Source organism: Phyllostomus hastatus, unplaced genomic scaffold, assembly GCF_019186645.2.
Source record: "Phyllostomus hastatus isolate PE091 unplaced genomic scaffold, TTU_PhHast_1.1 phas_contig_16, whole genome shotgun sequence".
Taxonomy (NCBI): Eukaryota; Metazoa; Chordata; class Mammalia; order Chiroptera; family Phyllostomidae; genus Phyllostomus; species Phyllostomus hastatus.
The window spans coordinates 5,299,364-5,313,639 of NW_025333643.1; the positions used below are offsets into that span (position 1 = coordinate 5,299,364).

General features: G+C 45.0%; 1 protein-coding gene across 4 annotated transcripts; it reads left to right on the plus strand.

Moving 5' to 3' along the window:
- The first annotated feature begins 6,533 nt into the window (after positions 1–6,533).
- Positions 6,534–13,874, plus strand: RPUSD3 (RNA pseudouridine synthase D3). 4 transcript variants are annotated; one of them, XM_045832231.1, is made up of 9 exons: positions 6,534–6,639; positions 6,975–7,114; positions 7,987–8,031; positions 8,163–8,262; positions 8,976–9,083; positions 9,165–9,249; positions 9,482–9,605; positions 12,060–12,199; positions 13,008–13,874. In XM_045832231.1, exons 2-9 carry the CDS (start codon positions 6,982–6,984, stop codon positions 13,197–13,199), a joined length of 927 nt encoding a protein of 308 aa, XP_045688187.1. In that variant the 5' UTR covers positions 6,534–6,639; positions 6,975–6,981; the 3' UTR covers positions 13,200–13,874. The 4 variants fall into 4 exon arrangements, with proteins under 4 accessions (XP_045688187.1, XP_045688184.1, XP_045688186.1 ...); XM_045832228.1 differs by having other exon boundaries at positions 6,541–6,665; XM_045832230.1 differs by having other exon boundaries at positions 6,552–6,691.
- The last annotated feature ends 402 nt before the right edge of the window (positions 13,875–14,276 follow it).

The following is a 14,276-nucleotide window of genomic DNA, read 5'->3' on the forward strand; positions in this document are numbered from 1 at the left end:
TAAGGCAGTCTTCTAATTTCTCATTGTTGCACTTTATTACAACCTTGTAAGTGTTTAGGTGGTAAAGCATGTACCAAGCTATAACACAGCTCTCCATCAATGCCTTTCCTGGCTTGCCAAATAGTTCAGAACTTTCATCCTCAGGATTTCAAAATGAATTGTTAGGTAGCCACAAAGGATATTAATTTCTTATGAGCGTAAGCTGGCATTTTTTCAGTACAGGGCAACTCAAACAAAACAAGCAAGAAAGGCTAGGTTTGCTGGTGACTGTGCTTAGTCCAACTCTCAGATTCAAAAATGTATCATTTCTAACCCTTACTTAAAGTCTATTTGGGCTTATTAAGAAAAAGATAGCCCTGGCTAGTATGGCTCAGTGGGATGGGTGTCACACTGAAAACTGAAAGGTTGCTAGTTTGATTCCCAGTCAGGGTACATGCCTGGTTTGCAGGCCAGGTCCCTGGTTGCGGGTATGTGACAGGGAATGATCAGATTATCTCTGGCATAGTGATGTTTCTCTCCTTCTCTCCTTCTCTCTTTTCTCTCCCTTCCCCTCTCTAAAAATAAATAAATAAAATCTTTTTTAAAAAAAGGAACAAAGACAAATGCCTGGGTTACCAAAGATAGAGTTGGAGAGTTAATGCTGGCAGCTGACCCATACACACCCTGCAGCCATGTGTGGGAGGAGCTGCCAGAGCTAGCAGAAGAACATTTTCTATTCTGGGCTTTCCAGCTCTTGCAGTTATGGCTGGAGGTGTGGTTCAGTGCCACCCTGGCTCTATGGGGTGGGCCTTTTCACATGGAGGCACAGTGTTTATATCAGCATAGAAGCTGTTCCTGGTCACCCTCTGCTTAGGCTGCAGCCCAGTTGCTCCTCCTATAAAGTTAGTCATACCTTGAGTTGGGCTGGGGGTGGCAGATGCTTGGGATTTGTCTCCATACCCCCTCCACCTCAGTTTAGAGTTCCTCAAGTGAGTCTTTAGTGACTGACTCTTGGCACTGAGCCATCCCAGCCCAGGAAAATAGGTTATTCCTTTTCTTTAAGGAGCTTGGAGATTAATGGAGTGGCATCAACAGTGGGCAGTGAACTGGAGAGGGCAGGCTTTGATGAGGCTGAGGCATGTTTAGGGAAAATTTCAAAGACTATGAGAGCTCAAGCCTCAGTGGGGCCAGCAGTTAGTCCAAGTAGAGGAATGGCCCCTCCTGGAGCAGAGCAAGGTAGCGAAGGAGAGGTCTGCTGCAGTGAACTTAGGATTTGTCCCAGCTACTAGGCCTCAGTCTTTCCATCTTGTTCAAGCTGGTGCTTATGTTATGGGAGAAAGTCCCAGAAACTCGGTTCTTCTCACCAACACAGTAAAGAATTACAGATTAGCAAGTCTACTAGTGTGCAAGCAAAGTTTACTAGTGCTAAGTTCTAATGGGAAAGTAAAAGCAAATGTGGCTAGAGCAGGGGTGGCTAAAGCAGGGTGGCCACAGGTAGCTGGCCAGGGGGCCCCAGTGTGGCAAAAAGGGCCAAGAGAGCAAGTCTTTCATTCTGAGGATGTACATAGTTGGTGGGGTCAGGGTGAAAAAGTTATATATTGATTGATGAGTAAGGGTGGTGCCAGTTTCCCTGAGGGAGACATGATGACCCAAATGTAGGTATGTCTCTCTCCTTCTGATTGGTGAGTATTAGTTAGCCCCAATCCTTGCCTTACTCCAGACTTTATTTGTTCATTGCATATGTGACAGGAGGTAGGCAGTTAACCAAAGATGTTTTATGGGTTTTTTCCCTTTTGGGCACTGTACTCCCCCTCTTCTTCTCCCTTCTAGGCCTTGGGATGAGTACACAGTCTCAAGGTTTTCCTTTTTCCAGCTAGTGGAGATGATACACACAGACCTTCAAGGGCTTCTCCCTGCGCTATCATAGTTTGCAATGTGTTGTTCGGAATGCTTGGCAGCCTTATGGGGCCAGGCTCAGGAGTCAACAGGTGAGCCTTTGCTTTTAGGCTCATGTATTAAGTTCTCTGTTAGATTGCAATGGTAAGGGCTTTGCCTTTATTTCCCCTCTGACCTCTTCTTCTACTGTAACACTTATAAATGCACAGGAGACCTTCAGAAGAAGGATTCTAAAATACCGTGGGACCTTATGACAAAGCACACTAATGTCCACGCCCAAAACAAAATAAAACCTCCTACATTCTTGCCAAATTTCTTGTCAGTACTATTTGCTCTCATCGATTTAAAAATTGATTATTTAAATCTTTGAATTAGAAATAAAGTTTTTTGAGGTATAACTGACATACAATAAAATTCACCCTTTTAAGATATATAGTCCAGTTAAATTTGGGTGAATTTACACAGTATGTAACAACCCTTGCCAGGGTGCTGAAAAGCTCCTTCATACCCCTTTTTGGTCAATCCCCATCCTGCCATCCACCCCAAGCCTCTGGGATCCACTTGGTTTTCTGTGAGCCTAGTTTGCCTTTTCTAAAATGTCATGTATAGGCCCTGGCTGGTGTGGCTCAGTTGGTTGGAGTGTTGTCCCTAAAATGTCATGTACATACAATCACACAGTCTTTTAAGGAAATTTACTTCTACCTATTTTTATTTTTTAAATGTTTATTATTTAAAAAATTTTATGAATCTTATAGTCTTTTATACCTTAGATTTTAAAACTAGGTGTGTGTGTGTGTGTGTGTGTGTGTGTGTGTGTGTGTGTGTGTAGAAGAAGAAATAAATTGGTGAGATAAAAAACTCAATAAAACTCTGAAAGGAAAAAATATTTGTTCATCTTTTCACCTCTGATTGCTTCTCTAGAAGCAACCACTATCTCATTTTTGTGTGTCCTTTGAAAAATGCAGGAGTATATAAATCTAATAAATACACATAAATTTCACACATATACATAGTCATGGACTTACATAAACCTAGATGATATAACACACATACACAGTCATAGACTTACATAAACCTAGATGATATAGTCTACTACACACCTAGGCTATATAGTATAGCCTATTGCTCCTAGTCTACAAGCCTGTATTACATGTTACTGTATAAAACAACACAAGACTAAATCAAGCACAAGAAAAAATAATACAACTAAGAGAAATGGTAAGCATGAGATATACGAGGTTGTTGATATAACATGGCATACTGCTTTCTTTTTCTTTTTAAAAACATATATTTTATTGATTATGCTATTACAGTTGTCCCATTTTTCCCCCCTTCACTCCCCTCCACCCTGCACACCCCCTCCCACCCACATTCCCCCCCCCCCTTTAGTTCATGTCCATTTGTCATGCATGTAAGTTCTTTGGCTTCTACATTTCCCATACTAGTCTTACCCTCCCCCTGTCTATTTTCAACCTACCATCTATGCTACTTATTCTCTGTACCTTCTCCCCCTCTCTCCCCCTCCCACTATTCTGTTGCTAACCCTCCATGTGATCTCCATTTCTGTGATTCTGTTCCTGTTCTAGTTGTTTGCTTAGTTTGTTTTTGATTTAGGTGTAGTTGTTAATAATTGTGAGTTTACTGTTATTTTACTGTACATGTTTTTTATCTTCTTTTTCTTATATAGGTCCCTTTAACATTTCATATACGGGCTTGGCGATGATGAACTCCTTTAACTTGACCTTATCTGAGAAGCACTTTATCTGTCCTTCCATTCTAAATGAAAGCTTTTCTGGATAGAGCAATCTTGGATGTAGGTCCTTGCCTTTCATGACTTGGAATACTTCTTTCCAGCCCCTTCTTTCCTGTAAGGTCTCTTTTGAAAAATCAACTGACATTCTGATGGGAACTCCTTTGTAGGTAACTGTCCCCTTTTCTCTTGCTGCTTTTAAGATTCTCTCCTTATCATTCATCTTGGGTGATGTAATTATGATGTGCCTTGGTGTGTTCCTCCTTGGGTCCAACTTCTTTGGGACTCTCTGAGCTTCCTGGACTTCCTGGAAGTCTATTTCCTTTGCCAGAATGGGGAAGTTCTCTTTTATTATTTGTTCAAATAACTTTTCCATTTGTTACTCTTTCTCTTCTCCTTCTGGTACCCCTATAATTCAGATATTGGAATATTTAAAGATATCCTGGAAGTTCCTAAGCCTCTCCTCATTTTTTTGAATTCTTGTTTTTTCATTCTTTTCTTTTTGATTGTTTCTTTCTTCCTTCTGGTCCACTCCATTGATTTGAGTCCCAGTTTCCTTCCCATCACTATCAGTTCCCTGTACATTTTCCTGTATTTCACTTAGCATAGCCTTCATTTTTTTCATCTAATTTGTGACCAAATTCAACCAATTCTGTGAGCATTCTGATTACCAGTGTTTTGAACTATGCATCTGATAGGTTGGCTATCTCTTAATCGCTTAGTTGTATTTTTTCTGAAGCTTAGATCTGTTCTTTTATTTGGGCCATTTTTTGTCTCAGCGCACCTGTTACATAGTAAGGGGCGGACCCTTAGGTGTTCACCAGGGTGGGGCAACCCAGTTGCTTGGTTGTGACGCTGTTTGTGGGGCAGGGGTTCGAGAGGGAACAATCGCGCTTGCTCTGCTCCCTGCTGGATTTCAGTCATTTTTCCCACTTCCCACAAGCAAATTGGGCCCCTCTGGTACTGATTCCTGTGTGGGTGGGTTTGTGTATATTCTAGGACCCTGTGGGTCTCTCCAAGAACTCTCCTGTGAAGCTGGGAGTTTCTCCTGGCACCTCATCCCCCACAGGTGTTTTCAATAGGTGTTTTGAGGCTTTATTTCCCCGAGCTGGGACCCTGGGTTTCACAGTCTGTCTTGCTCCCCAGTTTCACCTGGTTTATTTGCACACAAATGTGGGACTGCCTGGTCCACCAGCCACCTTGTGCGCTGCTGCCTCGTGGGTCTGCCCACTGCCACTTTGCTGCAACCCCTTTCCACCCAGCTGCCCAACTCCACCCCTCCTACTGGTCTGGATGAATATGTCTTCTTTAATTCCTTGGTTGTCAGACTTCCATACAGTTCAGTTTTCTGTCAGTTTGTTGTTTTTTGTTTCTAAATTGGTGTCCTTATTTTGGTTGCATGAGGAGGCACAGTGTGTGTACCTATGCCTCCATCTTGGCCAGAAGTCCAGCATACTGCTTTATAGAAAACTTTTTTAAAAATAATTTTTCTTTAGATTGTATTTATTTCTTTATTTTTATTTTATTTTTTAAAAGATTTTATTTATTTATTTTTAGAGAGAGGGGAAGAGAGGGAGAAAGAGAGGCTGAGAAATATTGATCAGTTGCATCTCACAGGCCCCCAATTGGGGACCTGACCCACAACCTAGGCATGTGCCCTGACTGGGAATCAAACCAGTATATATACTATATATGCATATTCAAATCACACTGTTCTTCACTTTTCTTTTTTGACTTAATATTTTCTGGAGATTGATTAATATCAGCACATATAGACCTATACACTAATTAATGGCTACATGGTATGGGTGTGATACAACTCACTTAGCCATCCCTCTGTTGATGGATTTAGGTTATTTGAAGTCTTTTGCTAATATAAACAAAGAATTAAAAGTTATAGTGCTATTAGTAAATAAATAAAACAATGCACAGGTTGCATGTAACTTTTCCATAACTATAATTATAGGATACAATCCATTTTGGTCTCCACCATCATCCCCACTTAACTCATCTGTTGTTCCCTCCCTCTGCCTCCTCGTGAATTTGTGTAAGTTCTTCACAGCTTGTCAATCACAACCCATGTTTGGACAGCTGTTCTGACTTCACCTGCCTCCTCACTCTTCTCTCTTACCATCTGCACAGGGTTTAGCAAGGTGTGTTGTGATCCTGTGATCTGAACCGTGTCCGCTTAGTTGAACTTCTTGTGGATAGTGCCTGTGTCTTGCTGATCTGTATTTCCAGCTTACTAATGCCAAGGACTGGAATACAGATAGCATTCAAAAACTGTTGAATGGGTGACATAAGATTCGTTTCCCCTATAAAGCTAATCACAGGACAATTTATGTTCCCAGTTTTGAGATTCGTTTTGTTTTTGCTTTTATAAATAATGCTTTAATGAATCTCTGTCTCTGAACTTTTTCTGCTTTTGGATTATGCACCAGGCTGTTCTTCCAAGCAGATTTACTGATCAAAAGGGTGTGGGTTTCACCACCTGCCTTCCAATATTGTGCATAAGAGTGGCTTTTTGAGTCTGAAGGCTCCTAAGAATTGGAATGGTAATCAGAAAACCTTAACCTTAGGTCTCGGTTTTGTACATAAATCTAACTCTAATGGACAACAAAAGCAGAAGAGTTTAGAAAGCCCTTTGTCAATTCATGCTGCGACCCCACTACAACTGTCAGGAGCTATCAACCACAACCTAATACAGCTCCTCCAACCCTGAGAAATCCCGCCTCCGCTCAGCCCCGAGTGTTTCCTAAAAGCACAAGGGCGAATCGATTCACTTCCTTCCAGGGCAAGGCAAAATTCCGCCTTCTCAAGCCCTAACGCCTCACCTTTTTGCTTTCCAACTGACAGTCAATCTAACCAATTAGCGTACTGCAGACGAGCCGGGGGTGGAGTTGCCCTCTAAACACATGCGCACTAACTTCACACGGGAGATGGGTGGCTACAGCGTTTTGGACCACCTCTGGGGTGGCTGGTGGCGGGGTCCTGGGGTCTGCGCAGCTCGTAAGGTCGGACGCTTTGGCACAGAGGCCCGGTGATTGCACCCGCCCCCAACTTCGTGTGAGAGGGAGGGTGGGGCTGAGGGAAGATGTGTGCGGGATCTGAAATTAAGATGTGGGTTTTAATGCCGGTTCAGCTGTGCGATGGCACATTAGTCTGCAGTCCTCGCTGAGCCTCAGTTCTGTCCTTTGTAAAACAGGGCCAGTCGAACTAGAGTTTTCAGAGAGCTCAAACCAGGCATTCTGAGGCATTTTTTAGGGGTTGGGAAGAGGCGTGTGGAGATAAGAATGGGCAGCACCTTGGGAAACGAATCATTAAGCTATTGCTTACCCCACCTTTCCAGGCATCAGATGCATCCTCGAGGCTCCAGCAAACGGTCGAGGTCCCTGAGAAACCAGCCCTTCCCAGGGCAACTGCAGCCAGAGAACCTCAGTCGGGAGGAGCTCATTGATGTGCTGAGGGCATCTGTGGTGGACCAGAAAGGTGAGGGTGAGAGGGAGAGCTGCACAGAGACCTGGGAGGGGAGCCTGCTGCTCTGAGCCTTCCCAGGGCCTGACTGGGCTCCCTACTAAAGCCTTTGGGGTCGAATCCTGGTCTGCCTCCTACCAGAGGCATGAGCAGGGAAGAACCACATAATCTCTCCTAGTCTCAGCATTATGAGCATGGGGTGTAGGGTGGGAGGGTGTGAAGAACTAGAGTCTTGAACACAGTAGGCACGTTAGAATGGAAATTGCTATAATAAATTGCTTATGGACAAAACACAGGCTTTGGAGTCAGATCTAGGCTCCATAATCAGTGTGCTGTGTGGCATTAGGAAAATAACAATTTGAGCATCAGTCTTCATTAAGCAATTTAATAATTTTCTCAACTACTTATTGAGCATAGGCTGTGTTCCAGGCACTGTTCTAGGCACAGCTATGCAAGATAAATATTGTTCCCACTCTCAGGGAGCCAACAGTTCAGTAGGAGAAATGGATTAAACCCAGAATAAATGAACAAGGTACTAGCTAGTGATCAGTGCTATGATAAAAGTGTTATGACAGTGAGGAACTGTAGGAGCATGGGCAGATATTAGGTTGCAGAATTAGGTCTCTCTGGTGGTGACATTTTAGCCAAGGTGATATGAAGGAGACAGATGTGAAAATCTGGGACAGAGGAAACAGTAAATGCAAAGGCCCTGAGGCGTGAGTAAGCTTAGTATATGTGAGGGACAGGAAGTTCAGTTCCGGGTGTGGCTGATAACTCATGTCTGAGAGTTGTAGCAGCGCTGCATGGTAACATAATTTGAGAAAGTGCTTTCTAAACTCTAACTGCTGCTTGTGTTGTCAATGATGTTCCTGTCATGTGTGTTTCAGGACCACTAGTGACACTGAACAAGCCACAGGGTCTTCCAGTGACAGGTATGGGCAGGGGAAGGAGATGCACTGAAAGGGAGTTTGATATCTCTGAGGGAGGGAATAATGAAGAGAAGGGGGTGGTGGGATAAAGTTGCCTCTGGGAGCAACTTGTAATTTTCTGTCTTTTTTCCCAGGAAAACCAGGAGAGCTGACATTGTTCTCTGTGCTGCCAGAGCTGAGCCAATCCCTGGGGCTTGGGGAGCAGGAGCTCCAGGTTGTCCAAGCATCTGGGAAGTAAGTGGTGGGGATGATAGGGAGGTAGGAGGACAGGCACCCATCTAAGGTTCGGGAACATGTTGCTTAGAAATAAGCCAAGACATTTCCATGGCTAGTTTGGGGTCATAGAGGTAGAATACAAGGTACAGAAGGGGGCAGGCAGACCTGGGTTCGGATCCTTGTGCGCAAACTGTGATCTTAGGCAAAGCATGAAACCTCACTGATCCTCAGCTCCCTTAATCATAACATAGAGCTGATTATACCAATGCTCAGTATGCAGTCGCTTTTCCCAGCCCATACTCATGGCAGGCATTGGGAGTTGATCATGGATATCAGCTTTCCTCTAACTGCCATCAATTAGAGGTGGTGCTTGAGAAGAAATATTTTTGTAATTTCACAAACTCTTGGGCTTGTTTGTGGGGAATTTAATTCTTTCAGAGCTAATATGTATATAAAATTCCTAGTACGGTGCCTAGCACATGGTAGACACTCAGCAATTGGTGGTAATTGTTATGGCATTTGACTCCGAGCTCCTTGGGGGCCAGGGCAGAATGAGAGACACGGTGAGCTACGTGGCCTGATTATCAAACATGAGGGAGCCTTGCTTCTCAGAAGGAGGTCTGTGCTATAGTTTGGTGTTACTCTTTGGCCTTAAGTAGGTCAGTGTTTCTCACTTTTTTGTAAGTGAGCCCAAGGGACTTTAACTTTTGTGATTTGTTCTCTTCCTCCAGGGAGACCTCTGGGCTTGTACTCCTCTCCAGTTGTCCTCAGACAGCAAGCCACCTCCAGAAGTTCTTTGTCCATTCACGAAGAGCCCAGAGACCTACAGCCACCTACTGGTGAGAGGTGCTGGCAGGCTCCCATTGCAGTGGGGAGGTCCTGACAAGCCACTGTGTGACCTCCTCTTGCTTCTTTCTCAGGGCTGTCACTGATGGGATCCCAGCTACTTCAGAGGGGAAGGTGCAAGCAGCTCTAAAACTGGATCATGTTGATGGCGTTGATCTCGTGAGTCAGGGCCTGGGTGGGGAACAGAGGGGACTGTCCAGACATATTACCCTTATAGAGCAGTTAAGTCTATAGACTTGGGGTGTGGGTAACTGGCTGTCCTGTCCTCTATAACAGGCAAGTGACCACTGCTTATACTGCCTGTCCTAAGTCTACTGGGCACAGGGAGGAGTCTAGGTATAGCTCCCAGGTATGTGTGAAGCTTCTTCATCCTTGGGGGCTGATACCACAGGTAGTTCCAGTGAAGTCTCCATCCCGAAAGGATGTCCTGGAAGGTGTCAAGAGGACCCTAAGCCACTTCCGTGTGGTGGCCACAGGTTCTGGCTGTGCCTTGGTCCAGCTGCAACCACTAACAGGTGGGTCACAAGTGGGTCTAGAGCCCCAGCCAGACTTTAGGGCTGCACTTGGATGAGGAGGTGAAGGGGTAGGAGGAAAGTGGTGGTGTTAGGAGCAGCCTGGGAGCATTTGATGGACCCCCCAGAGTGTATGTGAGCAGGCCCAGCGGAGAAGGCAGTGCTTCTACTGTCATTCTAACGGTCATTCCTTTGTAGCTTATCTATTTTTTCTCTTAGTTACTGATCTCAGGGCCTTCTTTTTGTCTTTGGTGGTCTGTAGTTTCCCTGTGATGAAACTAGGTGTGGAGGGTGAGGTTGTTTTGTTTTTTTTTTAATTTAATTTAATTTAATTTTAGAGAGAGAGGAAGGGAGGGATAAAGAGAGGAGAGAAACATTAATGTGCAAAGAAACATTGATCAGTTGTCTCTCGCATTCCCACAACTGGGGACCTGGCCTGCAACCCAGGCATGTGCCCTGACCAGGAATCAAACCAGCAACCTTTTGGTTTATGGGACGATACCCTACACACACAGCCACACCAGTCAGGGCTGGTTTGTTTTTGTTTTGTTTTGTTTTGTTTTTAACTTTTATCTCCTTATTTATTTTTTAGAGAGAAGGGAAGAGGGGGAGAAAGAGAGAAAAATTGATGTACAAGAGAAACATCGATTGGTTGCCTCTTGCACGTCCCCAACTGGGGACCTGGCCTGCAACCCAAGCATGTGCCCTGATCAGGAATTGAACCCGTGACCTTTCAGTTAGCAGGCCAGTGCTCAACCCATTGAGCTACACCAGCCAGGGCATGGCTTTATTTTCTTTAATTGAATTTTAGAGAGAGAAACATCAATTGATTGTTCCACTTATTCATGCATTCATTGGTTGATTCTTGTATGTGCCCTGACCTGGGACGGAACATGCAACCTTGCCGCATTGGGATGATGCTCTAACCAACTGAGCTACCCAGCCAGGACTTGACTGTATTTTTCACTTCTATTTGGTTCTTTCACAAATACAAGTGTCCTTAAAAAAATATGACATGTTTTCCCCCCATACTATTTGTTCTTTTTTGTCTTTAATCATTTAAAACAATTGTATTTCTCTAATTCCATTGTCTGAAATTCTTGAGAGTATAAACCTATTGTGTGTGCTGCTGACTCTCACGCTTGGTGGATTGTTTCTATGACTCAGGATTGTGAATTCAGGTTCAGCTGGGCCATCATCCATGGAAATCTTTTGCCTCATTTTAGGTAGGACCTTTGGGAAAGGTTGTGCCTTTGCTTCTGCTAAATGCTTTGGGGCTCTCACTACTTTAGGACCTCCCTAAATATTAGTGTCTCCGTTGGAAGTTCAGAGTATTCAAGAAGCATTAGAGCCCTAGACCTGTGTGAGAGCAGGCTCGTTGCCATGAATTCTCAGGGGAAAACTTGTTTATTGCTCTTATGGCTTCTCTGGTGGCTGGCTTGTTCTCCTGGCCCACCCTTTCACTGAGGATGTAGCCCCGCTAGGGTTTCATTTGGGCAGCAAGGCCTCATCCCTGGCCCCCAGGGTGGCTACTTAAACCCAGTCCCCCTGGATGTCAAGGTTGGCAGCACCCCTGGAATAGGTGAAATGTTGGCTCTTATATGTTCTGTTTTTCCTTTTTGTATTTTGGTCTCGGGAACCTTACTTGTTGTATGCCCATTGTATATTTAAAGGGATGACTTATATTTCCCCAGTGTTTCTAGGTAGTTTATAGCAAGAGGGTTTTTAGATTATTACCAGACGTGGAAGCAGAGTACAGCTCCTGGGTTTAAATCCGTTTATGGTGGTAGGCAGATCACTTCTTGAGCTTTGGTTTTCCACAGTGATGGTAGGACCCATCTTACAGGGTTGTCATGATTGCTAAATAGCTTACACGTGCGAAACCTTTTATGCCATGTCTAGCATATAGCGCCCCCCCCCAATTTCTGTATTGGTCAAGGTACTTTTGATTGTAAGTTTTCCAAAAGCTAGTTCAAATTGGTGAAAGCCAAAAAAAATAAATTCTTGGCTCACATAATTTGGCAGGACCAGAGACTCAGGGATGCCATCAGGAAGCTGTTTCTCCATGTTTTCCTTCCTCCTGTACGTTGGCTTTCTCCCACAGGTGCTCCCCTGGTGAAGGGGAGATGGCCAGGGTCTCCAGCAGCTCCAGGCTTACACCTCACCCTTCAGTTTAGCACCCCAGCAAGAACAAGCAGTCTTTATTCCCAGTAGCTTCAACAATAAATTCAGGGTTGCCTCTCTTCCTGGGTGAACCCACAGGCCAGGTGGATTGATAGCTGTGACTGTCCCAACCTGCTCTGGAGGCCAGGGCAGTAGGGTTGGCCTCATGGAAACCACCTGATCTGAGAACGGGGAGGGGGGAGGTGTTTGCCCAGAGGAAATGGGGAGGGAGGATACTGGGTTGGACAGAGAGAGCAGCTGCTCACCATCTGTCCTCTCTCTCCTGTCTCCCAGTGTTCCCCAGTCAGCTACAGGTACACATGGTGCTGCAGCTCTGCCCTGTGCTTGGGGACCACAGGTATTCTGCCCGCGTGGGTGCTGTCCTGGGCCAGCGCTTTCTATTGCCAGCTGAGAGCACCAAACCCCAAAGACAGGTACCCAAGGCCTTTTGCCCTCTGCCTCCTGGGGGTGGGCCAGGGGACGAGGGTGGGCAGCATCTCCAGACATTACCTGTGCAGCTTGGGACTGGGAGGCAGTCCTCTCAGCTTCAGAGGCTGTCTGTACCCCTGTTTTGCTGTATGGCCCTGAGCAAGTGACACCCCTCTCTTGCACCTCACTCTGCCCATCTGTTCAATAAGGGAGTTGAACTAGCTGGTTTCTAAAGGCCCTTCTAAAGCTGCCATTCTTTGAGTCTCTTTGGTATAAGGGGTAGGAATGGTTGCCTGTATAAGGGTAACTATCAGCTCTAACAGAGTAGCCCCAAAGTACTAGAGTCTTAACACATTGGTTCCTTCATTTTAAGTCCAATTAATGGGGGTGGGATACAGGTGGGCTTTGATCCAAGCAGTCACTAAGGGACCCAGGCTGTTGCTATCTAGCTGGCAGATAAGTGCGGACGGTACTGTTCATGTGGGAGATTTTCATGGGCCAGTTCTGGAGGGGGGCACATATACGTACATTCCCATTCTGTTGGCTGGAACTCAATCACTTGTCCTCACCAAACGGCAGGAGGCACAGGGAAACGTAGTTTAGCTGTATGCCTAGGTAGAAACTGATTTGGTGAACCCCTAGCTGATGTCTGCCATATTGAGTGTGTTTTGAATGTGTACATGTGTCTGTGTAAAAAGGAAGTTAACAACTATGGACATAGAGGAAAGGAGGAAGTACTTGCTTCACTTCCATTTTGCTTAGAGCTGGTTGGAACTGACCTGGCTGAATGCTGACATGCCTCTCCCACCCCAGGTCCTGGATGAAGCCCTCCTCAGACGCCTCTGCCTGACGCCCTCCCAGGCGGCCCAGCTGCCCTTGCACCTCCACCTACATCGTCTCTGCCTCCCAGGCCTCAGACCCAGGGACGCCCTCATAGAGCTTTTGGCACCCTTGCCCCCTTATTTCTCCAGGACTCTGCAGTGCCTGGGGCTCCACCAGCGATAGTCCTTCTCCTGTTCTTACTGGAAAGTGGTGGGTGTGAGGAGCCCGCAGGCCCTAGGAGAATGAGTTCAGTGCTCGCCATGTAGTGAGGTCATGGTTTAAGACCCTGGGCTGTGTAGTCAGACTAACCCAAGGTCAAATCCTGGCTAGGCCACTTGCTGTGTGGTGTTGGGCAAATAACCTCACCTCTCTGGACTTGAGAAAATAAATGTACCTAACTCACTAAATGTATGTAACTATGGTTTTGAAGATTTGCTGAGAAAGTAAATGTTTATCACGGACAATACTTTCTGCTGAGATCAATGTGTGGCCTTTTATTGGGCTGTTTCTGTCCCAATTCTAGCTAGAAAGAAATGTCAGATTTTTTCATTGTGATAAAATACACCTACCAAGATTTACTCTGTTAACCATTGTTAAGTATACAGCTCAGTGGCATTAAGCACATTCAGTGTTTTGCCACTGTTGCCATCATCTGCCTTCAGAATTCTTCATTTTCCAGAACTGAAATTCTGTCCCTGTTCAACATTAAAGCCCCATCCCCCCTCCCAGACCCTAGTAACTACCATTCTCCTTTGTCTCTGCGAATTTGACTGCTCTGGGGAAGCTCATGTCAGTGAAGATGGTGAGGTTTTCTTTTAAAAATTGTGAAATATATTAAAACATACAGAGTGCATAAAACATCTCAGAATGTATTAAATCTTGGTGATTTAAATAATAATTATAAGATAACACCCAAGTAACCATCACTCAGGGCATGAAATAGAAACGCCTCTTATAGAACAACAGTTCTCAACCCTAGTCCACTTTAGAAGTGCCCCTCCCCTACATAGCCCCTCAGGAAGCTTTAGAAAATCTCCATTATACACCCCAAAGATACTGGTTTGATCGGCCTGGAGTCCAGACCCCTAGCATCAATCTTTCGTAAAGGCTCCCTGAGATGTTCCAACTAGGTTGTAACCACTGCCCTGATGGAAGAACTCTTCCTTTGCTTGTCTTTTTAAGTCTTACCACATATGTATGCATCTTTACATGATATATCTCATTATGCCTCTCCCCCAAGTTTCTGTAAATGGAATTACA

What these genes read in the sequence shown, in the direction of transcription:
- RPUSD3 (XM_045832228.1), top strand. Translation starts at nt 6,541, where the DNA reads ATGCGCACTAACTTCACACGGGAGATGGGTGGCTACAGCGTTTTGGAC. An exon ending in ATGTTGATGGCGTTGATCTC is followed by an intron (nt 9,250 to 9,481) that starts GTGAGTCAGGGC and finishes CTGATACCACAG; the next exon opens with GTAGTTCCAGTGAAGTCTCC. An exon ending in CCAGCTGCAACCACTAACAG is followed by an intron (nt 9,606 to 12,059) that starts GTGGGTCACAAG and finishes CCTGTCTCCCAG; the next exon opens with TGTTCCCCAGTCAGCTACAG.